The sequence below is a fragment of the Scyliorhinus canicula genome, chromosome 1, assembly GCF_902713615.1.
Source record: "Scyliorhinus canicula chromosome 1, sScyCan1.1, whole genome shotgun sequence".
In the NCBI taxonomy this organism is placed as follows: Eukaryota; Metazoa; Chordata; class Chondrichthyes; order Carcharhiniformes; family Scyliorhinidae; genus Scyliorhinus; species Scyliorhinus canicula.
This window is the reverse complement of record NC_052146.1, coordinates 9,664,342-9,691,897: the sequence shown is the minus strand read 5'-3', so window position 1 is coordinate 9,691,897 and position 27,556 is coordinate 9,664,342. Positions and strand designations below refer to the sequence as shown.

Genomic DNA, 27,556 nt, shown 5'->3' with positions numbered 1-27,556 from the left:
TTCTGGAAGTGGATGTATGCGGAGGGTCCCACGCCAGAACTCCTGGTGAGGAGGAAGGAATTGCAGGCACGGTTTGACCGTATGCCCACAGGGAAGGCAGTTTGGCAGTCAAGGTGGGTGAAGGGGATAGTGTATGAATATGGGGAGAAGGCCAGTTGTTTGTTGGCAGACCAGCTCCGCTGGCAGACGGTTGCAGAGGTTGTTCCGGTCCGGGATGGGGGAGTTGGTGATGGCCATGGAGCAGCTGGACAAGGCATTTGAGTTTTATAAAAAGTTGTATAGGTCGGAGCCCCTAGGGGGTGAGTCGGATATGTGGAATTTCTTTTTTTTGGGGCGGGAGTTGGAGCGTCCTAGGGTAGGAGAGGAAGAGAGGCAGGGCTGGAAGAACCATTGGGGATGGAGAAGGTTCAGGCAGTGATAGGGAAGATGCAAACGGACAAGGCACCAGGGCCGGATGAGTTCCCGGTGGAGGTTTATAAAAAGTTTTTGGAAAGGCTGCTCATGGAGCCGCTCTTGGTGTAAATGTGCAAAAATTCTGTGGCTAAGGGGGTACTCCCAGAGACGATGGGACAGGTATCCATCTCGTTGTTGATAAAAAGGATAAGAGTGTGGGTTGTATCGGCCAATATCTCTGCAGGGAGGCAGTGGCGTAATGGTATTGTCACTGGACTAATAATCCAGAGACCCAGGATAATGCTCTGGGACCCGGGTTCAAATCCCACCGGAGCAGATGGTGAAATTTGAATTCAATAAAAATCTGGAATAAAAAATTAATCAAAGGAAGGAGCCAGAGGTAGCGGCGGTGCACCCGGAGAAGGTTTTGGACCGTGTAGAGTGCAGCTATTTGTTGCGGTGTTGGAGAGGTTTGGGATTGGGATTGGCGTGGGTCAAAATGTTATATATGGAACAGAGCGAGTTTGCGCACGAACGAGGTGAATTTGAGAATTTCTTCAGTTACATAGGGGAATGCACCAGGGGTGCCCATATCCCCCTACTGTTTGCGTTGGTGATAGAGCCTTTCGCCAATACACTGGGGTTCTCTAATAAGTGGAAGGAGATGGTGAGGGGTGGGCTGGAGAATAGGGCGTCTTTGTATGCCGGTGATTTGTTGTTGTACATCTACAACCCAGGTTCCATGGTTTACTGAGGTTCCATGGTTTACTGAGGTGGGGCAGCTTCATGGGGCAGGTTCCATGGTTTACTGAGGTGGGGCAGCTTTCCCCTGTCGTTGACAGGCCGGGTGCAGGGAGTAAAGACGAATATTTTGCCACGGTTTTTATTCTTGCTTCGGTGCCTACCGGTCTTTTTACCAAAAATGTTTTTTATGGGGCTGGAACGGTGATTTCGCCGTTTGTTTGGGCAGACACGGTAGCAAAGATTAGGAGGACAGTGCTTCAGAGAGGGAGGTAGTCATGGGGTCTGGCCCTTCTAAACCTGTTATATTATTATTGGACGGCGAATACCAAGCAGGTGCGGGGTTGGGGTAAGGAGCCGGAGGCTTTGCGGGTGAAGGTGGAGGCAGGCTCTTTCTTGTAAGGGGTCAGGGTTGCGGGCGCCGGCAACGCCGCTGCTCCCATTCGCCCCAGAGAGATGTTCGGGGAGAGGGGGGTGGGACCGCGCAATTTTGGCAGCACTTTAGATCTGCTTAGTAAGTTTGTGGACAACACAAAGGTTGGTGGAATTGTGGATAGCGATGAGGATACAGTAGTATTTAGATCGTTTGAAGACTTGGGCTGAGAGATGGCAGATGGAGTTTAATCCGGACAAATGTGAGGTAATGCATTTTTGGTCTAATACAGGTAGGGAATATACAGTGAATGGTAGAACCCTCAAGAGTATTGACAGTCAGAGAGATCTAGGTGTACAGGTCCACAGGTCACTGAAAGGGGCAACACAGGTGGAGAAGGTAGTCAAGAAGGCATACGGCATGCTTGCCTTCATTGGCCCGGGCATTGAGTATAAAAATTGGCAAGTCATGTTGCAGCTGTATAGAAACTTCATTAGGCCACACTTGGAGTATAGTGTTCAATTCTGGTTGCCACACTACCAGAAGGATGTGGAGGCTTTAGAGAGGGTGCAGAAGAGATTTACCAGGATGTTGCCTGGTATGGAGGGCGTTAGCTATGAGGGGAGGTTGAATAAACTCGGTTTGTTCTCACTGGAATGATGGAGGCGAGGGGCGACCTGATTGAGGTCCACAAAATTATGAGGGGCATAGACAGGGTGGATAGTCAGAGACCTTTTCCCAGGTTAGAGGGGTCAATTACTAGGGGGCATAGGTTTAAGATGCGAGGGGCAAGGTTTAGAGGAGATGTACGAGGCAAGTTTTTTTTTAAAACAGAGGGTAGTGGGTGCCTGGAACTCGCTGCTGGAGGAGGTGGTGGAAACAGGGACATGTCTGACGTTTAAGGGGCATCTTGACAAATACATGAATAGGATGGGAATAGAGTGATACAGATCCCGGAAGTGTAGAAGATTTTAGTTTAGACAGGCAGCATGGTCGGCGCAGGCTTGGAGGGCCGAAGGGCCTGTTCCTGTGCTGTACTTTTCTTTGTTCATCTGACAGAATCATGGGTTTGAACCGGCGAGATTGGATGTTAGGTTTCAGGGATGGAAGGAGTGGGGGGGCTTTGGAGATGAAGGACTCATTTCTAGAAGGGTGGTTCGTGAGTGAGGAGGAGTTGAGAGAAGTTTGGGATTCTGCTGGGGGAGGCCTTTGGGTATATGCAGGTGCAGGACTTTGCAAAGAAGGTTTTTCTGAGTTTTTCGGTGAGACCGCCTTTCTCATTGTTGGAGGGGGATGGGGGTGAGGGAAAATCCTCTCGGCAATTTATGGATGTTGGAGGAGGATTAGAGTGTTTTAGAGTGTTGTTGGAGGGGGTCAAGGCCAAGTGGGAGGAGGAGCTGGGTAATGGGGTTGTGGTGTGAGATGCTGTGGAGGGTGAACCCTTCAACCTCATGCGTGAGGTTGAGGCGTTCTCTTATTTGGGAATTTTTGTTGTTTTATTTTTTGGGTTATATGCTTAGAATTTTAAAAATCAAATAAAAATATTAAAAAAAAGAAAAAGCAAATGGAACGTTAGTGTTTATTGCTAAAGGACTGGAGTATAAAAGTAGAGAAATGTTGTTGCAATTGTATCAGGGGTTGGTGAGACCACATCTGGAATAGTGTGTCCAGTTTTGGTCTCCTTATTTGAGGAAGGATGTGGTGACATTGGTGGAAGTTGAGCAGAATCACCAGTTTGATTCTGGAGATGAAAGGGTTGACGTGTGAGGAGAGATTAAACCGTCTGGGTTTAAACTCACTGGAGTTTAGAAGGATGAGGGGGGATCTGATTGAGGTGTATAAAATCCTAAAAGGGATCGATAAAGTAAATGTAGACCAAATGTTCCCCGTTGTAGGGTAATCTAGAAAGAGAGGTCACAGATATATGACGAGTGGCGGTAGATTTAGAACTGAGATGAGGAGGGACTACTTCCAGCAGAGGGTAGTAAATTTGTGGAACTCCTGCCCCATAGTGCGGTAGAATCTGCGCCATTCAATGGTTTCAAGGAGGAGATAGATATATTTCTGATAAAAACAGGGTAAAGGGATATGGGGAACAGGTAGGGAGGTGGTTTTGAGACCAGGAAGAGATCAGCCATGACCTGACTGAATGGCGGAACAGGCTCGAAGGGCTGAAATGCCTACTTCTGCTCATAATTCCTACGTTCAACATTCAATCAGCTGTTTGTGTAGCTCCAGCCACAAGATAACAATGAAAAGTTTTAGTGAGTCAGCATTCTTTACAAATTCTCCAAACGGAATCACAAGTTGTGTTCTAAATTGAGAATTTCCCTGCAAGTTACATCTTGATAAACCTACAGAGCTACTCTCCTTGAACAACATTTACCTTTGCACTGAGTCTTGGAAGACAAGAAATCAGGAACTTTCACAACAACTAAAACAACACCCAATAAAAATGTTTATAAAAATCAAGAGCAGTTTATTTTAGAATCTATCCAAAAAGCATTGATAAGCTGGAGAAAGACATTATAGGCCCTGATGTCATTTAAGTGCTTGATTGAGTTACTGCTTTGCGGTGGCACAGCGGTTAGCACTGCTGCCTCACAGCGCCAGGGTCAATTCCGACCTCGGGTGACTGTCTGTGCGGAGTCTGCATGTTTTCCCCTTGTCTGCTCTGGTTTCCACCCACAGTCCAAAGATGTGCAAGTTAGGTGGGGCTACAGGGATAGGGTGGGGGAGTGGGCCTAGATAGGGTGCTCTTTCAGAGGGTCAGTGCTAACTCAATGGGCTGAATGGCCTCCTTCTGCACTGTAGGGATTCTATGGATTTCCACTTTTAAGTATTTACTATTCTTTAAATACATACATTAAGGGATAAGCGAGCACATTCTGCAGACAGCCATGTGTTTACTGCACTTGGAGGTTTAAATTTACTGTTAGCTAAAATTGTAGAGACATAAAATTGCGAGAGAGCATTTTAAAACAGCTTCATAATTGATTATACGTTGCTGAAAATGTTAAAGTTTCATTATGTTCTCTTTCCTGTGACCTTGAGTTAAGGATACTACATGCCTGTCCATGAAATTGCCATTTGCCTACACCCTACAGTACGACAGTCAGATAATGAATAACCTGTTATGCCTCTGACTGGCTCCCAGCTCAGCAAAGTGGAGTGCGAAGACAGTGAAATTGACTGAGGTAATCTGTCTCTCCCTACCTCAGTGACAGATGCTTCAGTCTGAAAAATGGAGGAGCATTCAGCAGCACCGACCCAGGAAAACTTAATAACCCTGACAGATCATGGCAGCCCAGTGAAAGGCACTGTGCTCAGTCAGCACAAGCACATGCAAGTCAGGCCTTTAGGGCAAAAAAATCATCTGCTCTACAGAACAGGGTAATTTGCTCGTTTGAAATGGTTCCTACCATTACAATACATCAGCCACAGGATTTCTGACTCCAAAGATGGGTCAAGTATTATTAACCTTCTGCAGTTTACCCTCAGGGCCTTCTCTTCTACTGAAGTTGGCATGTAAATTACGTGGAAATTTGCAGATCAAATCAGTCTGTTTGACAGACATTCTTTCCTTGAGTTTTTATGCCTAGAAAATGCTGTACTTACTGATCCTTGGGGTAATCATAGGGTAACCACATCAATCACAGTGCATTTACAGTAACTGTTTATTAGCAAAGGTTATGCAGAAAGCATATAGCAAATCTAGCTTCAGATAAACTGTTGATAATTACAAATTTACAATTCATTGTCACTTTCTTTTAATACTTTTGGACATATTGGGCGGAACGGTGGCAGAGTGGTTAGCACTGCAGCCTCAGCGCCAGGGACACAGGTTCAATTCCGACCTTGGGTGACTGCGGCGTTTGTAAGTTCTCCCCGTGTGTGCGTGGGTTTCCTCCGGGTGCTTCGGTTTCCTCCCACAGTCCAAAGACATGCAGGTTAGGTGGATTGGCCATGATAAATTACCGTTAGTGCCCCAAAAGGTCAGGTGGGGTTAAGGGGATAGAGCGAGGGCATAGGCCGGGTGGGGTACACCTTCGGAGGGTCAGTATAGACTTGATTGGCCAAACAGCCCCCTTCTGCACTTTAGGAATTCTATGATATCGGGCACAGTTGCCTTAGTCAACTGACAAATCATGCACGCTCAATAATAATTTAGTTTATCAAGACAAAAAATGAGGAAGGGGGTGAGGAATAAAGTGAACTGGCTTAGCACGTCACCCTTTCTGCCACCTCAAGTCTTTTTCAGTGTCTTTAAACTGGCTTACATACCTTAGGCTGAAATGCTCCCTGAAGGGACCCAAAGGGACCTGAATGTGGAATCATGGATGGCATGCCCGGCATTGCTGGAGCGTATGGTGGGAAGAACTAAAATCAACAAGATATGAAGAGTTAGATTCCGAATGAGAATTAGTCACATAGTCCACATCTCACATACAAACCAAGAACCAGATATGCAATGATGCAATTCAGCTACTTGAGAACAAATGTACGTTAATCGTTTACACCTGATTGATATATCTTTACCACAATCTAAACATAGTACTATATCAGATACTGTTTACAACAGGCAGTTCACCAGATACAGGATATGGCGAGTGTCTGTGTGCAATGCATATCTAAAGGATGCAACATTAAAACAATTTTACAGGGGCGGCATGAGGCATAGTGGATAGCATTGCAGCCTATAGCGCTGAGGACCCAGGTTCGAATCCCGGCCCTGGGTCACTTTTCCGTGTGGAGTTTGCACATTCTCCCCATGTCTGCGTGGGTTTCACCCCCACAACCTAAAGATGTGCAGGTGAGGTTGATTGGCCATGCTAAATTGCCCCTTAATTGGAAAAAAATATTTGGGTACTCTAAATTTCTAAAAAAAAGAATAAATAAATAAATAATTTTACAGTATGGAAGACTCAGAACTAAGTCTTCTTCCTGAAGCATCTAGCATCTCAACTTCACTAAAGGCTGGAATAATGCCTGTTATTTTTCTACCCCATGACCCATCAATCAAATTACTGCTAGGATCCTGCATTATGTCTGCATGAGGCAACTGCCCCCTAAACACCCAACAATATTGGTTCACCTTTAGTAAAGCCAAATAAAATGAAATATCTTCAAACAGAATTGCAATTCAGTAATGTGGTTCTAGGCAGCTCCAGTCTTATTGATTTTTGTATCTGTAATCTAAAACAAGGAAACAGCTATCTATTTCTGCAGTCAATGGGAAAGCGACCCAAACAGGTAGCATTTTTCAATCTACACCAGAGCTGCTCGCACGAACACGGAGATGCTTGATTTGCATGTGTGAGATAATGCCTCTGCTATTAAACAAGCATGCTCTGGATGCACAATGACATAAAAATTTGGCTTTAGCAACACAAAGGACGAGACTAGTCTGAAGCACCTTCTGCCTTCAATTTGCAGTTCAAAATCACCTAACCTATATTTGGTCGGTCTCTGTTATAAATGCAAATTGAGGCTAATTTGATGAACTGCAGATGCATTGGAAACCACAAGAGTAGAAACACCAAATTTAACACATGAAATGACGCTCGATCAAAATAACATTTCAAAAAACATGGGTGCGAGCTGAAGCACAATGAGCTCTCGGGGGAGAAAAAAAGATACTCACACTCGAATGTCGATAGAAAGGATTTTCTATTTTTGGTGCATACTTTTCAAACTGAAAGGAAGAGGAAAAACAAGTTGTAATAGATTTTATTTTGCCTAACATCTAAATCACTCTGCCACTATGAAGCTTTGAGGCTGTCAAAATGAATTAAACACATCCTCTGATCACCATGTATAATCAAAATAGGCTAATGATTGATCAATATTATTAGCTGCTAATCATTTTCAACTTGGCATGAACTACTTACAATTTTTATGGGAAAAATCGATAAACAGCTTTTAATAATTACTCCTACATATTTCATCTTTAAACAATTAAGGGACATTAAGAAATGGAAAGTCTTCACACACAGCCATTTGGCTGGCAGCTGCTGCTGAATATAATAACTGTATACAGAACACATGCATAATTTCATTAATTATAGCCATTACCAGATGTCTGCCACTTAGTCAGCATAAACAACATTAATCACAAAAACATACACTAGGTAGATTATACACACACTTCTTTATGACCATAATTAGACCACATGGTACATTTTTTGCATTTAAAAATTGAAAACACATTCTGCAGCAAGCAGTTAAACTGCTTTTCTTCATAATCTTTTTTGGGGAAAATTTGGAAATGGCATTTGAAAGGAGTAGACATGCATGCAGCTTGCACAAGGGCCATGATCAGCTGGTGTGTAAACCAGAACAAATAAAGTTAACTGTTTGTAAACACTAGTTGAAGTAAAGAAACAATAGCTAACTGAGCATTAAAGAACCAGATTCTATGGTATATGGTCTTAGTGATTTTAATCATACATTGTTAACTCTAACTAAGATCCAAAAACAGTGTTTGTGTGTTAGAAGTTATAGAACTGCTAATGTTTTCAGTTCATAGGAAGAATATGTATAAAAACAGCACTGTGGACATATCAATACTTCATTCTTTCACACTGGGCTACTGTGGTATTTCACTTTTTGCTAGTGTGCAATGCTTATATCGCATATATTTATACTGTTTCAATTATTTTATACTGGTGAATAAAAAAGGTTCAGTGCATTAAAATTTAAACCCACAACCCTGATATCAGCACAGAATAAATATCTGTTCCAAGGCCCAGAAAGGATTTATAATTTCTTCGTCTTTTGACCACACAACACCGTAAAGCACAATCAAGCGCCTTGGGATGTTTCACTGCGTTAAAGGCGCGACTTGGATGCAGGTTGTTGTTGCTTATCAAGTTCTGAAACAACTTTTCTTGCTACTGCAATCAGTGTGGTATTTTAAAATAGCAGGGCCATATCAACTTAACAGCTATCAAATATTAAACGAGTTTCAGGATGCTATTCTCTTTAAATATTACTTGATGGTGACTGCCAAATGTTTGATGTCCAATGTACTGGAATGTGCATAAAGAATCTCAAAACAAACACATGACCTTCCACCCTTAATTGTTTGTCCATTGATTGTATGGTCAAAAGATATCACAGGAGGTTCAGAATAGAAATATAAGTGCCACTGGTGTTTTATTTTTAAGAACCACATTAGCCAAACCGTGGCAAAAGAGGTGGAAGGTATTTCTTTTTTGTAAGGGGAGAGGGGAAGTCAAGAGATGCTCTACTTATCCTCACTTTTCTGCCTGGGGTATGCACCATAGGCGGTGCAGTGGGCGGCATGAGTGGAGTCGGTGGTAGACTCGCGGGGAAAGGAGCAAACGTGTGCTGATGTGTGTGTTGATGCGTGTGCTGATGCTGGTGTTGATGCTGATGAAACTCTGCCCTCAAGAATGGTGGCGGGGCTAGCGACCCTGCCCCGTCGGAACTCTGAACCAAAAACCGGTTGTTCAACTCCTGCCTCAGCAGTTCATGCTCTGGAAGAGAAAAAAGAAACACAAGGGCCATGGGCCAGTCAGTTGGAAAAAAAAGGCCAAATATTCACCTGGCATTCCCTGTTTCTGCAGGTCATGCTGTGGTGGTTTTCTACGTGAGGACTCATTGGTGGAGGTAACAGAGATGCCTGTGACAAAGCACCAATCAGAATTCCCGACTGAGGCTGACAATACATGATTGGTTGGTTGAATGATATCAACAGGCTGGTATCTAAAGACAGAAGAGAACCACATGAGTCATCCCAGCAGAAAACAAACTGGGGAAATGTAACACACGCACACACAGTCCACCTCTAAAGGAGATAGCTAAGACACTGTACTTGTCTCCATAAGAGCAGGCAGCAATACCACTTTTTGAAATGTGTCCTCTGGACATTGATGAAGTTGGCACCTTTGCAAGCTACCATTTTCTATTCATCCAAATTGGTAAAAATGTATTATGAGCTTTAAATGGGAAGATCTGCAGCAATAACTGTTTGATTACCTTATACTGGCATTTCAGAGCTCGTTTGTGCAGCTTTAAGCAGCCAAAACTTACAAATACTCTGAATCACCTTTACCGCCATTAGCATGGCAACATTCGCTGCATGATGAAAACATAAATTTTTAATAAATCAAAATCATTATAGGCTCTTATGAGGACATGTTTCTTGACATCACATCAGACTTGCATTCAATACAGCTTCAAGAAAAAAAAATCAGTTTGAATTATGTTACCTTGTAAGGACACATTTGAAAAACTAGTTATTGAAATATCACTACCCTTTGAGTTAAAATGAATGGAATGATTAAAGACAAGTGTAATTCAAGGGATGAAACAATATTCTTGTTAATTAGCACTACAATCCACTTGGTCAAATGCTTTTCTAACATTTCGGGATGCAATGAAAGTTTACAATAAAACAAAAATGATTTTATTTAACATTCTCCTCCTTTTATTGGGAGGAGTGTAAGCAAGCACCAGCCCAGTTTACAAGATCAACAAGGCTGTTTCCTGAAAGGCAAGAGGTACACCATCAATTCGTCCCTCTCTTCCAACTTAAATCTACAACTGACAGGGCTATAATTAAATATTTTCTCTGTTCTTTAGGGGTTTCCAAAATGTGGTACACATTTTTTCTCGCCAGGGAGTACAGACTATCTGCTTTCAGACTTTCCCAATATTGCTTTTTAATTTGAAATTCCTGATGATTATAAAACCAACGTGCTCGACTTCTAAACAAACAACAAAATATGTATGATTTTTGAAGCTATGGTTATGGTCTACAAGCACAAACTAAATTCTTTGATCAGCACCTCCCTCCCCTCAATCTGGCAAGTGTGGGTTCTTCTAGGTGAGAGGGTGGGGTGAAAGGTGAAGAGAGAGGAGGGACTGATGGAGGTCATTTGTTGAATTCTACCTCTATCTCTCAATGGTATGAATCCACTATAATACCAGACTATTCAACAAGTGAACGTTTTCAACCATTACGGGATCTGGGTGTGCTGCTATTTCTTCATTTTGTCAGCTTTGAAAGCTGCATCTGTAAGGCCAAGTTATGTGCAATGACCTTAACTCAAAACAATTCTGTTAAGAATGATGGTTTGAGATGTTACACTGTGAGGCAGTCAAGCCAAACAAAAGATGATGTCCACATAAATAAATGAAATTCACCTTTGATTGAATTACATTATACGTTTTGTACATGCTTCAGTTCTAAATGCTAAAAGATTAGGTTGCCTTCTGACTATCAAGGCATCTTATGAATTAAGTGACAATTCTGAACTTATTTCATGCAATAACCTTCCCTCGTCTCTCAAGTTGGGTAAATGCAATGTTCACTTTTGTTTCTTTAAAAAAAAAGAGTATTTTGTTCAAGCGTATTGTAAGTGAAACACCAGAACCCTTATAAGTAAACAAAACTAAACTGGCATTTGGGGAATGCAAAAGGAATTTAAAAATATTAACAACCAAAATCCTGAATGGCAAATCTAGCAGAATGACAGCTTAAATACTGGGGCGAATAGGAATCTGCACCTACCTGAATAGCCAGGTCCTGCAGGGTGACCCGGTACCACAAGGCTGTTTGACGTTAAAGGAGGTGGTGGTGGTAAGGTAGCTGGTGTTGCAAACATGGCGTGGTGATGAGGGTGAGTCTGAGGCCTCAGGGAGAAATTATGTGAGGTAGCAAGGTTTGGAATAGACAAGGGCAGGACTGGAGTGGGTGAATGATGGGGGTGGATTTGGGGGGATGAAGGCAAGTGTTTGGGTAGGCTGACGCTTGCAGCACTGCTGGCACTGCTACTCCTGCTGCTGGGGAAGAAAACGTGATCATTAGTTATCATACGACAAGGCATAACAATAAAAATACAAATATATTCATGTGCTGGGACTGAAACAAAGCAGTGAAGTTTCCAGTGCAATCTTACTGCAAATGTGTTGCAATAATCCCGTGCCAATTAATTTCACATAGATCAGTTTTTCATTCTGACTGAAACTGGTACATATATGTGACAGAGTTCGGTCTCATTGATCTCGGCTTTTCCTCATTACAAAAAACAATAATATTTACCATGGTGTTGTTTTTGATAAAAATTGAGCAATTTTCAGTTTAAGAATTATGGTAGGAAATGGAGTTTAAAATTTCATTGGTAATTAGTCATAGTCATACAGCACAGAAACTGGCCCTTCGGCCCACTATGTCTATGCTGACCATCAATCCCAATCTGTACTAATCCCATTTACCAGCACTTGGTCCATAGTCTATTCTGCTGTGGTGATTTTTCACAGAATCATAGAATTTACAGTGCAGAAGGAGGCCATTCGGCCCATCGAGTCTGCACCGGCCCTTACAAAGAGCGCCCTACTTAAACCCACGTATCTACCCCATCCCCATAACCCAGTAACCCCCACTTAAACGTTTTTGGATACGAAGGACAATTTAGCATGGCCAATCCACCTAACCTGCACATGTTTGGACTGTGGGAGGAAACCGGAGCATCCGGAGGAAACCCACGCAGACACGAGGAGAACGTGCAGACTCCGCACAGACAGTGACCCAGCGGGGAATCGAACCTGGGACCCTGCGCTGTGAAGCAACGGTGCTAACCACTATGCTACTGTGCTGCCCCAGATTTAAGTGCTCATCCAGAGGCTTTTTAAATATTGTGAGAGTACCTCCCTCCACCACCCTCTCAAGCAGCACATTCCATATTTCCTCCACCCTCTGGGTAAAAAAATATTTCCTCAAGTCCACTCTAAACCACTTACTCCTCACTTTAAACCTATGCCCTCTGATCTTAGACTCCTCTGCCAGAGGGGAAATTCTTACGATGTATCCTATCCATGCCTCTCATCATTTTGTACACCTCTGCTCCAGGGAAAATAAACCCAGCCTTTCCTCATAGCTGAAACTTTCCATCCCAGGCAACATACTGGTGAAACTCCTCTGCACCCCCTCCAGTACAATCACGTCCTTCTGATGACGTGGCGACCAGAACTGCACACAGTATTCCATCTGTGGCCTAACCAATGTTTATGAAGTTGTACCAAGACCTCTCTGCTCCTGTATTCTATGCCCCGGCTAGAGAAGGCAATCATTCCGTATGCCTTCTTCACCACCCTATCTACCCGTGCTGCCACCTTCAGGGATCTATGGACTTGTACATCAAGGTCTCTTTGTTCCTCAATACTCCCCAAGGGCCTACTGTCCATTGTGTATATCTTACTCTAGACCTCCCAAAATGTACCACCTCACACTTATCAGGATTAAATTTCATCTGCCATTGCTCTGCTCAACTTCGTAGCTGATCAATATCAGTCTGTAGCTTAAGACTATTCTCCTCACTATCAACAACAACACCAATTTTCGTGTCATCTGCAAACTTATTAATTTTACCGCCTACATTCAAATCCAAGTCGTTAATGTATGTAACAAACTGCAAGGGTCCCAGCACCGATCCCTGTGGTTCACCGCTGGTCACAGGCTTCCAATCACAAAAGCAACCCTCCACCACACCCTTTGCCTCCTATAAACAAGCCAATTTTGGATCCAATTTGCCAACTTGTCTTGGATCCCTTAGGCTTCAAACCTTTGGAACAGGCTTCCATGTGGGACCTTGTCAAAGGCCTTACTGAAGTCCATGTAAACCACATCAACTGCACTACCCTCATCAATATATTTAGTTACCTTTTCAAAAAACTCAATTAAATTAGTTACACAGGATCTCCCACCAACAAATCCCTGAACAATCTCTGCCTTTCCAAGTGTTCCTTAATCCTGTTCCTCAGAATTGTTTCCAATAATTTCCCTACTCCTGACATTAAAACTAATAATAATCTTTATTAGTGTCACAAGTAGGCTTGCAATAACACTCCAACAAAGTTACTAACTGGCCTGCAATTACCTGACTTATCCCCGCTGCACTTCTTGAATAAAGGTACCACAGTAGCTATCCCTCCAGCCATCTGGCACTTTACCTGTGGTCAGCGGAGATTGAAATATTTCCGTCAGGGCCACAGCAATTTCCTCCCTTGCCTCCCATAGCAGCCTGGGAAACATTTCATCAGGCCCTGGGGATTAATAGATCTTTATGCCCGCTAAAAGATCTAATACCTCATCCGTATTAACCCTAACATGCTCTAGAACTTCACCATCCCAACTGAAATCTACAGCCAACATGCCTTTCCCCTTAGTGCCTACAGGTGAAAAATATAATTTTAAGACCTCGCCCATGTCCTCTGGCTCCACGCACAGATTGTCCCTTCAGTCTTTAATGGGCCCCACTCTTTCCCTGGTCGGTCATCCTCTTGCTCTTAATATACTTTTAAAAATGCCTTGTGGTTTGCCTTAATCCTATCTGCAAATGATGTTTCCTGGCCCCTCTTTGCCCTCCTAATTTATTTTTAAGCACCCCTCCATTCCTGAAGGGCCTACCCAGTTTTTAGTGCTCTATACCTAGCATATGCTTCATTTTATTTTTAAATCAAACCCTCAGCATCCCTCGACATCCAGGCTTCCCTGGACTTGCCACCCTTGCCCTTTACTTAGAGGAACACATTGAACCTGAACTCTCACTATTTCACTTTTAAAAGTCTCCTGCTTTCCAAATTGTAGATTTACCGGCAGGTAGCTGCTCCCAGTCTACGTTCGCCAGATCCTGTCTAATGACATTGAAATCGGCCTTCCCCCAATACAGACACTTGATTTCTGGACCATCCTTATCCCGTTCCACAATGACCTCTAAACTTACAGAATTCTCTTTCGTGATCTTGTAATATTTAGTACAGGCTAAGTATTGTAATAACAAGTTAGGACAAGTTAATATGGAAATTCCCTGTGATGATTCCCACAGGATTCAGTACATTTTCAAGTGCCTTCTCTTCACTGCAGCATTTGGATGCTTTGAAGGATTCAGATAGCTTGCCGACAATTACATAAACATCAGTCATCTCCTGGAAGATCTCGTCTGAAACTTTTGTATTTTTTGGCACACTTGGCTACTCTAAACTGAAAATCTGGAAACTGACATCAAAATCAGGATGACTCATCTGCACAGTTATGTGGTATGAAACACAAGGCAACTATTAAAAACAATATGGCAGTTAACTGTGCTGTACAAAAAAACGCAACATTTAACTGAAGTATGCATTAATAAGTTGCAAATGTAGCCACTTAAAACAAATATAGTCAAGAATGTTACATCTTAAATATTCTTCAAACTTCTAGACATGGAAATTTAAGAGGGCATTTCCTCAGCTGACGGGTCACTTTCTCCCATTACTTTAATGCCGCCATCGTAATGAAAACTTAAATTAGTTTGCAATTAATTTGTCAGTAAGTAGTGCTGCTCCACTTTACAAAGTTCTGCAATTCTTTTACATGGATGTCTGTTTTTCTTTAGTTAACTGGGCTGCAGTAATTTTTTGCTGACAGACAAATTTAGCTTCATGGTTTCCCACTACCTTGGATGACATCTGTTGGTAAAGCCAGCAGCTTCTCACCCTGAAGAATCAAATCTAAACTTGGAGCACAGATAGTTTCTTTGGAGATTTGGGAATGTCAATGAAACAATTGCGTGTATTTACATTTAATGTAGCATTGGTCAAATCAAAAGGCGAAATATTCAGGCTAACATGAACTTCTGGCTTCTTGGTTTAGATAGGAGTAAATGACAACTGACAACTTGAAGAAAAGGCTGGCAAGAGCTATAGACATAAGGGAACAAAATGAAAAGTTTTTCTGCTGCCTGGCTGATCCAGCAATCAAGTCAACAGAGCCATAGAAACGTTACAGCACAAAAAGAAGCCACATAACCAATTGTGCCTGTGGCAGCCTCAAATGATAAAAAATAAAATAGCCATTCATTTTAATCTCACTTTCCAGCACTTGGTCCGTAGGCTTGTGGGTTCCAGCACTTCAGGTGCAGGAGGAGGCCATTCGGCGCTTCAAGCCTGCTCCGCCATTTATCAATCATGGCTGATCGTCCAACTCTAATCCTGCTATCTCCCCATCGCCCTTGATCCCATTCGCCCCAAGTGCCATATCTAGCCACTTTTTGAATATATTCAATGTCTTGGCCTCAACTACTTCCTGTGGTAATGAATTCCACAGGCTCGCCACTCTTTTGGAGAAGAAATGTCTCCTCATCTCTATCCTAAATGGTCTACCCCAAAACCTCAGACAAGTGACCCCTGGTTCTGGACACACCCACCATTGGTGACATCTTCCCTGCATCTACCCTGTCTAGTCCTGTTAGAATTTTGTAAGTCTCGATGAGATCCCCTCTCATTCGTCTGAACTCCAGCGAGAACAATCCCAACCTAGTCAATCTCTCCTCATATGTCAGTCCTGCCATCCTGGAATCAGTCTGGTTCGCTGCACTCCCTTGAGAGCAAGAACATACTTCCTCAGAAAAGGAGACCAAAACTGCACACAATATTCTCGGTGTGGCCTCACCAAGGCCCTATACAATTGCAACAACACACACCTGATTCTGTACTCAAAACCTCTCGCAATGAAAGCCAACATACTATTTGCCTTCTTTACCGCCTGCTGCACCTGCATGCTTACCTTCAGCGACTGGTGCACAAGGACACCCAGGTCCCGCTGCACACTCCCCTCTCCCAATTTACAGCCATTCAGGCAGTAATCTGTCATCTTGTTTTTGCTTCCAAAGTGAATTATCTCACATTTATACAAATTATCCTTAGAGCCGTGAAGCAACAGTGCTAACCACTGTGCTCCCGCTAAAACGGGAGCTAACATTTCGAGTCTGGATGATTCTTTGTCAAACATCAGGCTAACTCAGCTTCTTAGGCTGACTACTCCTGGGGCAGGGTTGGAGCAAGTCCATGTTCTCCGAGAATGTGCTTCATTTGGGGAAACACATTTGAGATGATAAAATCCTATTGTCAGGCCCCTGCAAGTTGCCTTTTGGTAATTGATCCCTCAGCTAGAGGAAACAAGTATTTCCTTTCTACCCTATTTAGACGCCTCATAATTAGTACATCTCAATTAGGTCACCCCTCAGCCTTCCCTGTTCTGAGGAAAATAACCCCAGCGGCACGGTCGCACAGTGGTTAGCATCGTTGCACAGGGCCCGGGTTAGATTCCCACTTGGGTGATTGTCTGTGGGGAGTCTGCACATTCTCCCAGTGTCTGCGTGGGTTTCCTCCAGGTTCTCTGGTTTCCTCCCACAAGTCCTGAAAGATGTGTTTGTTAGGTGAATGGGACATTCTGAATTCTCCCTCAGAGTACCCGAACAGGCGCCGGAATGTGGCGACTGGGGGATTTTTACAGTAACTTCATTGCTGTGTTAATGCAAGCCTACTTGTGACAATAATAAATAATAAAGATTATTATTATTAAGCCTATCCAATCTTTCCTCATAGCTGAAATTTTCAAGCTCTGGCAACATTCTTGTAAATCTCCTCTGCATTCTCTCAATAGCAATTATGTCTTTCCTGTAATGACCAGAAACCTAATTGGACTAGTCATGTAAATACTGTGGCCACAAGAGCAGATCAGAGGTTAGGAATTCTGCAGCAAGTAACTCTTCTCCCGACTCCACAAAGCCTGTCCACCACCTACAAGGCGGTAGTTAGCAGTGTGATGGAATACTCTCCACTTGTCTGAATAAGTGCAGCTCCAATACAACTCAAGAAATTCGACACTATCCAGGACAAAGCAATCCACTTAGTGGGCATCTCATCCACAAACATTCATTCCCTCCACCAATCTGCCAGATGCACAGCAGGAACCCGCGAAGGTCCATAACCTTCCAAGCCTATGGCCACTACCATCTAGAAAGGCCAGGGCAGCAGGCACATGGGAATATCATCACCTGGAAGTTACCCTCCCAAAGTCACTCACCATCCTGTTTAGGAAATATATCGTCATTCCTTCACTGTCACTGGGTCAATCCCTCCCTAACAGCACTGTAGGTGCACCTACACCACATGGACTGCAGCAGTTTAAGAAGGCAGCTCGTAACCACCTTCTCAAGGAGAATGAGGGGTGAGCAATAAATGTTGGCATAGTACATCCCACACATTAAACAAAAGACTAGAACGACACAAAATTCTAGAACGACGTAAATTCCATCTGTGGCCTAACCAGCGGTTTACATAGTTCCATTATTATTCCTGCAGGCAGCACGGTGGCAAAGTGGTTAGCATTGCTGCCTCATGGCGCCGAGATCCCAGGTTCGATCCCTGCTCTGGGTCACTGTGTGTGGAGTTTGCACATTCTCCACGTGTTTGTGTGGGTTTCGCCCCCACAACCCAAAGATGTGCAGGGTAGGTGGATTGGCCTTGCACAATTGCCCCTTAATTGGAAAAATGAATTGGGTACACTAAATTTATAAAAAATAACAATGCCATAGCATACAAGGCTACGGACCAAGTGCTGGAAAATGGGATTAGAAGAGATAGGTGCTTGACACAATGGGCTGAAGGGTCTCTTTCTGTGGTATAAAGCTCTATGACTAGCCTATTATGGCTTCCACAACCCCACATCCAAAAGAATGGTTAACGATGATTAAATTCAGTTAACTATATCTTTGCCAATCTGATTGGTTATGCACCACCATTCCTTAAGCAATGGTTTACAACCTAATAGCTGAATAGTGTTTTCTAATCTTGCTATTTGTTGTATCCCTGTGCTTATTTTTTGGGTGTTGATGGGAGAATAACATTAGCAGCTTCCCATGGGTCTGGATGAAATGTGTTAGATTTCACAAAATCACTTTGAAATCAACATTCATCCTAGGTTTCAATATTAAACATATAGAGAATAATACTGTTTCAGAAAAATTAAATGGTCTGAGGTAAGAAAGCAGGTCTTGTGCTTGGGTGAGTGCATGCATGTTAAAAAAAGTTAGAACACTTTGGCTTTAATAAATATTCACTCACAAATGGTGAACCCCAGTTCAAATCCTGCCCAGTCCAGATCCGACATCAAATGAATTTTACTTCTCAATGCAGTTCTTAGTGAGCATTCTACCAACACAAAACAGCCCCTACTTTTTAAATTCCATTCAGAGGTCAACGAATAACTTTTTTGGGCAATGGGAAAATGTCACGCTACTGCAGAATTAGATACTCTCTTTTAAATACAAATTTAGAGTACCCAATTCATTTTTCCCAATTAACGGGCAATTTAGCCTGGCCAATCCACTTACCCTGCACATCGTTTGGAATGTGGTGGTGAAACCCACGCAAACACGGGAAGAATGTACAAACTCCACACGGACAGTGACCCAGAGCCAGGATCGAACTTGGGACCTCGGTGCCGTGAGGCAGCAGGGCTAACCCACTGTGCGACCCTTGAATTAGATACTCTAAGATAAAGGTTGTGGTGTTATACAAGGACAGAGTTGCACTACACCTGTCTTGGGAGAACTCAATGATGATACTATGTGAGAAATAGGAAGTGGCCATGTCATCTAAATATACAAATGAAAACACATGTGGATTCTGAAAGCAATGCAATATCCTCTCTGCTTACCTGATACTATTAAAACTGCTGAATGGTATCTGATGGTGAATCTGGTGATGTACAGGAGGCTGCGTGTGAATCTGAGACAGAGGATAGTGCTGCAGTTGCGGTTGTAACTGTGGCGTTAGCTGTCTTGGTTGCGGCTGTGTCTGGTAAATGGTTTCCTTTACTGTTGGACTCACTGTGCTATTGGAAGCACACGCTGAAGAAGCTGGAGGTATCACAGCAGCGGGAGGGCTTGGCACCAGTGGCACAAAGGATGTCTCCTTGCTCTGTTCCTGGCTACGTTCTAGTCCAGATATCTTGGAAACACCTGGTCCCCTTGTTTCAGGTTTCTCATTCAACGTCAAACTGCTTCCAGTGAAGCTTGAACCTAGAAAATTAGAGAAGAGCAAAACCTTTTCTGAAGTGTTTATGCAGTACATTTCCATGCTTAACCATCATCAGCCGATTCCAGCTCTCTGAGGAATAAAGTCAGCTTTAATAACTCACTCCTAATTATTGTTAAATGCCTGTCGATTCAGGTCTTCGCCAAGCACATTCTAGCATAAAATGATTATGTTGCAGTGCAACTCTGAAAAGTTCACAGCCTTTTCCCACTGTGCACTGATCGAAATCCTCAGCTCATTCATGCCTATTAATATTTAAGGATTAATTAAATGTTGGGGTTTTATCGCAAACTTAATAGCGTTTCCCACAATTTATTTTAAAACAGTACCTGTTTAAACCGTCAAAGCGGCCAATCTTACAGCCCTGCGGTCCAGGCATAATCCATTTGCACAAATTACAATCAAATGAATATGAGGGAGGCAAAGTGGCATGGATATTAACACTAATTGTTGTCTAGCTGCAAACAGCACATCCTTGCTGCAATTTACTTAATGAAAATCTGTTTAGTTTAATTGCTTTGACACTGTTCTCTTTATCTCAATGAATGCATGTATCAAGCCAGCTTTGCCGGCCTTGCTGCTGCAGTAACAGTCTCAAGGATGAACTAACAGGCAGTGAGGCCTATGTTTACATCCTGGGCCTAATCTCTTCATTCCAGCTGGCTTAACATGCTCAGAGTTAGGGAATCTGAAGTACACAAAGGCAAGCGGAATGAAAAACATCTTTAAGGCAAGAGTTAAATTCAGGTATTAAGGAACCTTTGCAGCAAGGCTTATTTAGATTTAACAGGTTCGCCATTTACTGCAAAGTTTGAGCTAATCTTTTATTCTTTCCACATTTTGAAACAATCATTAATCACACTAGTTCTCGTTATATTTCCATACAATCCTATGAAACATAATCATTTCCAACATAAAGGGCATCTTACTGTTAATTAATGGCATTCACACTCTGACTGACATGAATTCATTCTTTCTTTTCCAGATCCCATGTCAGGTAAAGCAAACTTTGCAGATAATTTCTGACTGAATATTAGAACTTTTCATTTGGGGAACCTTACCTTCACACCAGAATCTTGCCACTATAGCACATTTAGCTGCCAATCACAGGTTTTGATATTCCATATCTTTTATAGCACTTCTGCCAATGACAGTGAGTGTACTTCCCGTGCATTGCAATTCCCTCCATGAACCTCACAATCTCACTCTCCGTCTCCAAAACCCAGCTCTTTGACAACATTTTTAGTCACCCCCTCCTAATAGCTCCTTTGTCCATCTTTGTTTGATTACATCTCTGTGAAACGCCTTGGTAAACTCAGTGACGTTACAGGTGCTATAGAAATGCAGGTTTTTGAAACAGCAATTTGTAAGGCCAATGGAATGTAGTACGTCCGTGAGGAAAATTTCTTCAGGTTACTTTATGTTCAAGAATGAGAATGACAGTACGTCTGCCATTAATGGAATCTCATTAGGTAAAAGCACATAGCAAGAGAACAATTCTATAGAACCGGCACATTGAATTATATTGTAGAACCACTTTGAGGCTGTCCTGCAATAAAGAGAGGGTAATAGCTTCACCACTAATGGCTACATCAACAAGACGTGAATATGTTTAAGTGCTGGGAATCCAAAACAATATCAGTAAACTGCATCCATCATACTGACACAAAGTATTAGCTTCTGTCAGCACACACTGCAAACAGTAGTGTTCATTTTTCAAGGTAGTGCAACATTTCAGACCTTGTAGCTTCTGCAAACTCAATGACCTATGCAATTTCAAAACTAAATTTTTTTACCTTCTACAAAATTACACTGGCGGTTGGTGGGGTGTTTTCTGCCCAACAAGCAACAGAAATATAGAGAACAGAAAACAGAGAAGTAAATTAGATCTAGGGCAGCACGGTGGTACAGTGGTTAGCACTGCTGCCTCACATCACCGAGGTCCCAGGTTCGATCCCGGCTCTGGGTCACTGTCTATGTGGAGTTTACACATTATCCCCGTGTCTGCGTGGGTCTCACCCCCTCCACCCAAAGATGTGCAGGGTAGGTGGATTGGCCACACTAAATTGCCCCTTAATTGGAAAAAATGAATTGGGTACTCTAAATTAAAAATGGGATCTGGAAGAAAAATGTTATTGCCCATGAAGTTTAAACTTTCAATGGTATGATTTCCACTGCCCAGAACCTTCATGAATGTTTCTTCGCTGGTCTGTGTTGGAGACTTGGGCTGGATAGTGCAACTTACCTCGGATACTTACCATAGATTTATCACATGTAACGTGTAACGTTTGTAGAAGTCACCATAGTCCTAGGTGACCATAGGCTGCTTTTCCCTTTGAGGGGAATTTAACCTGAGGATCGCCACACCTCAGACAAGGGGCAAGGCTGAGAAGGCGGGACCTCAGCCGGTGCAGGAATTGAACCCGCGCTGTTGGCCTTGATCTGCATCACAAGCCAGCTGCCTAGCCAACTGAGCTAACCCGGCCCTTGTGATCAGCTGCTTAGCTCAACCCTTAATTGATATCTTTATTAAATCAACTACCCACCTGCCCCGACTGTCAACCTACCTCCTGACCCGACTTGCTACCAGCATCCCTGTTGGACCTGTCTGTCCAACGCATTCCCACTCCGCAACTCCCCACCGACCTGATTGGCCCCACCCATTAACCCCTCCCCCGCAAACTGATGGGGCTGCCTCACCCAACATCCAAACCTACCAACTGCTCACTCACTCAAAACCGTTGAGCTCTTTAAACATTTAATTGAATAAGGCATCTGATGTTGTAAAAACGGGCGCGCCCTCTCTTCACCCGTGTTCCTGGTGGATGATTGTGCGAAAGCATCACTGCTGCCGGTGGGACAGGATGTCCCAGTTGGGAGAACGCAAAAAGATCCAGGAACACTGAACTCCACAGTCAATGGCCATCGCTCCAGCGTCGCTGAGGACTGGAAAATCTGGACCAATATTTTCAGATCTAAATCATCTTGCCAGTTTGAAGACCAAATATTAGTTTACGTCAACTACTGACTGCACATTGGAGTTGTAATCCAAAATTAAGCATCAGCTCATCATAATGAGCTGGTTCAAGTTTTACAGATTAATGATCATATGTATGAAGATCACAGGATACTTCTTTGATGTGCCAATTAATGATGATCTCCATACCCTTTGCCCTTAGTCCACATCTTTATAAAGCGTTCACATTTAAAATGCATCTGTTTGGTTGTGAATCAGTGCATCGAGCTATCTATTATACAACAGCTGCAATCCAGTCTTGTCATGGCCTTTGAATAGTTAGTCAGCCAGCCAGCTAACAATCTAAATGTCTTGAAAACAGCTGCCACAACCACTTATTATTGTTAAGTTGTGTCTGGCATGTCGGAAAATACGGAGTACTGTTGGGAGCATGGAATTTGTTTTCAGCCCATTGCCAATTAAAAAAACTCTTGGTATCCTGTGATAACAATACTGCGTCATAATATAACTCATTTGCATATTTTTCCTTGGACCAAACACTGGGAGAAGAGTGCCAAGAAAAATGATAGCTAGAAAGACTTGTGGCAATTTAGTTGCTAACTATCAGTATCTGCACAATAATCTTTACAATATAAATCTAAGTAATTGGCATGGTAGATTTTGCAAGTAGTTTCGTTGTTATTCTCCCCAAAGTTTATTGTATTTTTCTGAAACTGCTGACAGTTTCACTGCACTTGCCAGGAGTAACAGAAGTTTCAGTTCCTGTTGAACCATCCATCAGACGCACATGGGTAAAGACAGGAGCATGCAATGTCTCATCTCTCATTGTACAAAAGAAATGACAAGAAAGGAAGTTCTAAACCCAACTTTAAAATCCAAGGATGAGCAAAAGGTGCATCAGAGTGACGTGTACAAAGATTGGAATTCTGTATACCTGATACGTAATTGTATCGGATATCAATCACATTAAGGATTTCACAATCTCTGCTTTAACAAATTTTAACACCACCAAGTAAATAATGCTCTACTGAAATGCATTAAACTCTATTAGGAATAGAACTAGGCTGCTTAATCTAGCTGCCTGAATGTGCAAAATAAATGCTGGAAACATTAACAAAAGTGCTCTATGAAATGTTAACAACTTGCTGTTACAGAGTTTCTTTCAAATAGTAAGAGATCCCAAGATGCCTCACAGTAGCAACATCAAATGAAATTCAACACTGAACCTCACAAGGAGATGTTAAGGCCGATAAACAAAGGCTTGGTGAAGGAGATTGGTTTTAGAAAGTACTTAATGGAGGTAAGAGAAGTCGGGGAAGTTTAGGAAGGGATTTCCAGAGCTTAAAGCCCAGACAGCTGTAAGCATGGCTGCCAAAGGTGGAGTGCTGAAAATCAGCAACCCTCAAGAGGCCAGAATTGGAGTAGTGGAAGCATCTTGAGAGGTTGTAGGGCAAGAGGAGATTACAGAGATAGGGAGGGGCAAGGTAAAGAGATTTGAGAGCAAGGATGCTGATTTTAAAAAGAGGTGTTGCTTAACTGGGAATCTAGTGCAGGTCAGCGAGTATAGAAGTGCACAGAATGGGACGGTGTGAATTAGGACAAGGGCAACACAATTTTGTATAATGTTAAGTTTATGAACACAGGACTACAATACGTCTCACTCTCAATCCATTGGAAACAGAGATTTGTACACTTCAGCCTAAATTTCCCCAAAGAATAGCAATAAATTACAGCTTTGATTAGCCATTTGTTTTGTCTGAAAAAGTATTGATTAAAGTTCTAAAGTTATGAAGCCCGTCACACAAGTCACATTAACAGTTTTCAGAAAAGGTTTCAGAGAAAGAGTCTGATCCTTAACCTTCAAGGGCACTTGAATTTTAAACATTCTTTCCCAAACATTTTACTGCATGCAGTAGAATTTACCAAATCCTGATGATTATGGAAACATCACAAACCTCTACTTCCATTCGTTGTACTTGACCAAATTGTAGCTCAGGAAAATAATTTATACTTAACCTGGATAATTGGGTAGGAAGTGAATGAGGCAATAGTATGCATTTCCCAACCTCGAGCTGAATTATTGATTTTCTTTCCCATTCCCTAAACAGCAAGTTATTAATCATTCCAATTAATGCATGCATATAGCTCCCTAATGCGTAAACTGAACCATTAGATCAATAGTTATGCCCTCAGAGTATTATTATGGTGTGCAATTACTGTCTATACCGCACCTGTACAAAGTCCATTATTGACTGCATTAGGAACTTTAAACTTTAAAGCAACCGGCTTTAACAAATCGCCAGATTTAATGTTCCAAAGTTCATAAAACGTAATCTAAATTTGTAGCACTTCATGCTATCACTAGCTCTCAAATGTATACGGTGTTCACAATAAAATAATTTCAACGATAGTCTTCAGTCGCATAACATTTAAGCAGTTTTGTCAGAATGCAGCAGTAATTATAATTTGATTTCTGTCAGTCATGAGCCATTAATTTAGTCTTTCTGACAAAGTAACTGGTTTCGTCAATGTTTCTTATGTGGCTTTGTTCATAGTGGGTGTTCATACTAAAGACAGTGGTGTGGTGGTCACTAAGAGTAGGCACGGATATTGGAAATTGTAGCTTTTGTTCGCAATTGTAGGTTTGTTCACAAACAAACTCATTCCTGTGCAACAAATTGAGCATAATTGGTTTGGCATACAAACATCCTGGTTAAAAAGGAGGTAAAAATGGACAAACGAGCAAAGGTCATGTTCTGCAGCCTTCCAGCTTTCTTCACTATGAATAGGCAAGTATGAAGGCTCACTGTTGTTCATTCAATCATATCTTAAAGTTGCATGAACTTCATCCATGATCACAGCTGTTTGCAAAGCCCCCATGGCAGGCCACCATCATGAAGATATCATTCTTTCTCAACTAACTACATATACATTTTGACTAACCCTGCCTTGTTATAGTGATATGGTTCCAGTTATTCATGCAGAATTATAAGATAGGCATTCAGGGATGTTGTTTGATGCAAAGAACTTGGTTGAATGGTGAAGTTTAACATCAGATGGCTGCCAAACTTTCAGCCATATTTCAGGCCAGTTAAGTCAATCAACTATGAAGTTGTTACAAAAGCTCCAAGATTAATCAACATTTTCAAATTCATAATATTGGTCTGGCAGTTCCAGCTGATTGTTTACCTCTAGCCATGGAAAGGTTAGCCATGTAAAGGTTGAATGGTAACTGTAAAAACATATTCCTAAGAAATTAGAAATACTTTAGCTTCTTAGTCCAACTCGAATAAGACAACGTTAATTACTGAAATGCAAGCTGATGCAAGCATTCACTTGCAAATGTCTAATTTTCTTCCATCAATCAATAACTTGGTGTATTCTGGTGAAAACAATCAAAATGGAAAAGCACAACAATCTCTTTCTGTTACCAAGACAAAAGCTACAATTTCCAATATCCGTGCCTACTCTTAGTGACCACCACACCACTGTCTTCAGTATGAACACCCACTATGAACAAAACCACATAAGAAACATTGACAATACCAGTTACTTCATCAGAAAGACTAAATTAATTGCTCGTGACTTACAGAAATCAAATTATAATTACTGCTGTATTCTGACAAAACTGCCTAAATGTTATGCGACTGAAGACTAGTTGAACTTATTTTATTTCACAATGATCTCGAGGTAAAACACGCTTAGTTTAGAAACTGACAAGAAACTGATGCAGATCACATTAAGATCACATTATTTAAATGCTTTACTTGAATACAGGTAGCTGTCTCCACAAATTAGTTGCTGGATTCTGGATTTGAAAGTTTTTAACCATAGAAAATCCAGTAATTTTAGAAATAATTTACCTTAATACTGTGCTTTGAAGCAGATGGAGAGATTTGTTCCAGCACTGTCGGAAGAATAAAGATAAGCAAACCTCTATCCCTCCTCACTTGAATTCAATGGGAATATTCTGCAGGGAGATGGGTTTATAGAAGCCGTTCAAAGGCTGGATCAAATAGATGCTCATCGATCGACTGAATAAAGTATTTGTCACACATTGTTCCATTTTTTACAGCCAGTTGGAGGTGCACACTTTCTGGCCAGCAACAGGTAACACATCAAAGCAGTTTGTGTCAGTTGTCAAAATAAGCAAGGCTATCCTCCACTGTCGCTGAAGGGACAATAAAGGGAAGAGAATGTGCACGCAGGCATTGATCGCTGCCTTCTTTGCTGCCACTGCTGCTGTCTGCAGGTGATATCTGCACGTATGATGCTTTCATTGCTCTAAGTGCCCTGCTCAGGCAACCTGCATTCCATCCATCATCATTCATTAGGGAAGCTATTGGCACCCAATTAACTGGAGAGGGCACAAGCCGTGAAACAAATCAGGATCAGTTCATCTTCCAACCTTCAGGCTGCAGGCAACTGGATTTCGCCACTGAGGACTGTCACATCTGGTTTCCTTCTCTATAAACAACCCATTCTATAAGCTGTCAAAATGGATTTGGAACCAAATCAGAGTAATGCTGTAGTGACAGTGGCAAATAGCAGGAGTGTGCAAGGATGCAAGCATCTAAGGAACCAAAGTATTGGCTTAACTGAAGGACCATAAGAAACGTGACATGTGTTGCCCTGATGGCATGAAGACATTTTACTTTTCATTTGCTGCATGATAAATAAATTCAACTATTGACGGTTTGAGTGCAAAAGAGTTTGTAAACAATTGTGGGAAGACACAGATGTTCACTTGCCATCAAATATAATTTTAGAGCATATTATCCTTTATATGCACCTGCCACAAAATAAACAGAATTATTTTGTCTGCCATTGTATCTAATGTAGGAGAGACCTAGCTCAATGTGTATTTAAAAGTTCTTGAATCTACTACCTGCTCCCTTTATATCAATATCTGACCAGTAGTTTCAAAATAGAAGTTTGAATAAACCTCTTGCAGAATTGATCCCTTTGACATTTTATTTATAAAGACTTTTACATTATTTTACTGTTGTGGGGGAGTGATGCAGTGGCCGGTCGGGGGAGATGAAGAATGTTTACCATATCTTGGAAGAACTTAATTGCTTGATAAACACGGTCAGCAAGTTTGTGAGTCAAGATCTAACATTTCTATTTTAGCAATGTTTACCATCAACATGAAGCCTCTAGATAACGCCAGTAAAGCGCTC

General features: G+C 42.1%; 1 protein-coding gene across 13 annotated transcripts in view; it reads right to left on the bottom strand.

Moving 5' to 3' along the window:
* fbrsl1 (fibrosin-like 1) overlaps nucleotides 1–27,556 on the bottom strand; it is a 1,082,194-nt gene that overhangs the window by 22,873 nt on the left and 1,031,765 nt on the right. For 10 of the 13 annotated variants that reach the window (XM_038805641.1, XM_038805817.1, XM_038805978.1 and 7 more), the window contains 5 exons: nucleotides 19,017–19,380; nucleotides 11,049–11,320; nucleotides 8,771–9,009; nucleotides 7,152–7,202; nucleotides 5,792–5,887 (listed from right to left, as the gene is read on the bottom strand). In XM_038805641.1, coding sequence (XP_038661569.1) covers nucleotides 5,792–5,887; nucleotides 7,152–7,202; nucleotides 8,771–9,009; nucleotides 11,049–11,320; nucleotides 19,017–19,380 — 1,022 coding nt within the window. Of the gene's footprint in view, nucleotides 1–5,791; nucleotides 5,888–7,151; nucleotides 7,203–8,770; nucleotides 9,010–9,077; nucleotides 9,239–11,048; nucleotides 11,321–19,016; nucleotides 19,381–27,556 lie in introns of all 13 variants that reach the window. The other 3 variants (XM_038806139.1, XM_038806449.1, XM_038805908.1) reach the window with 2 other exon arrangements.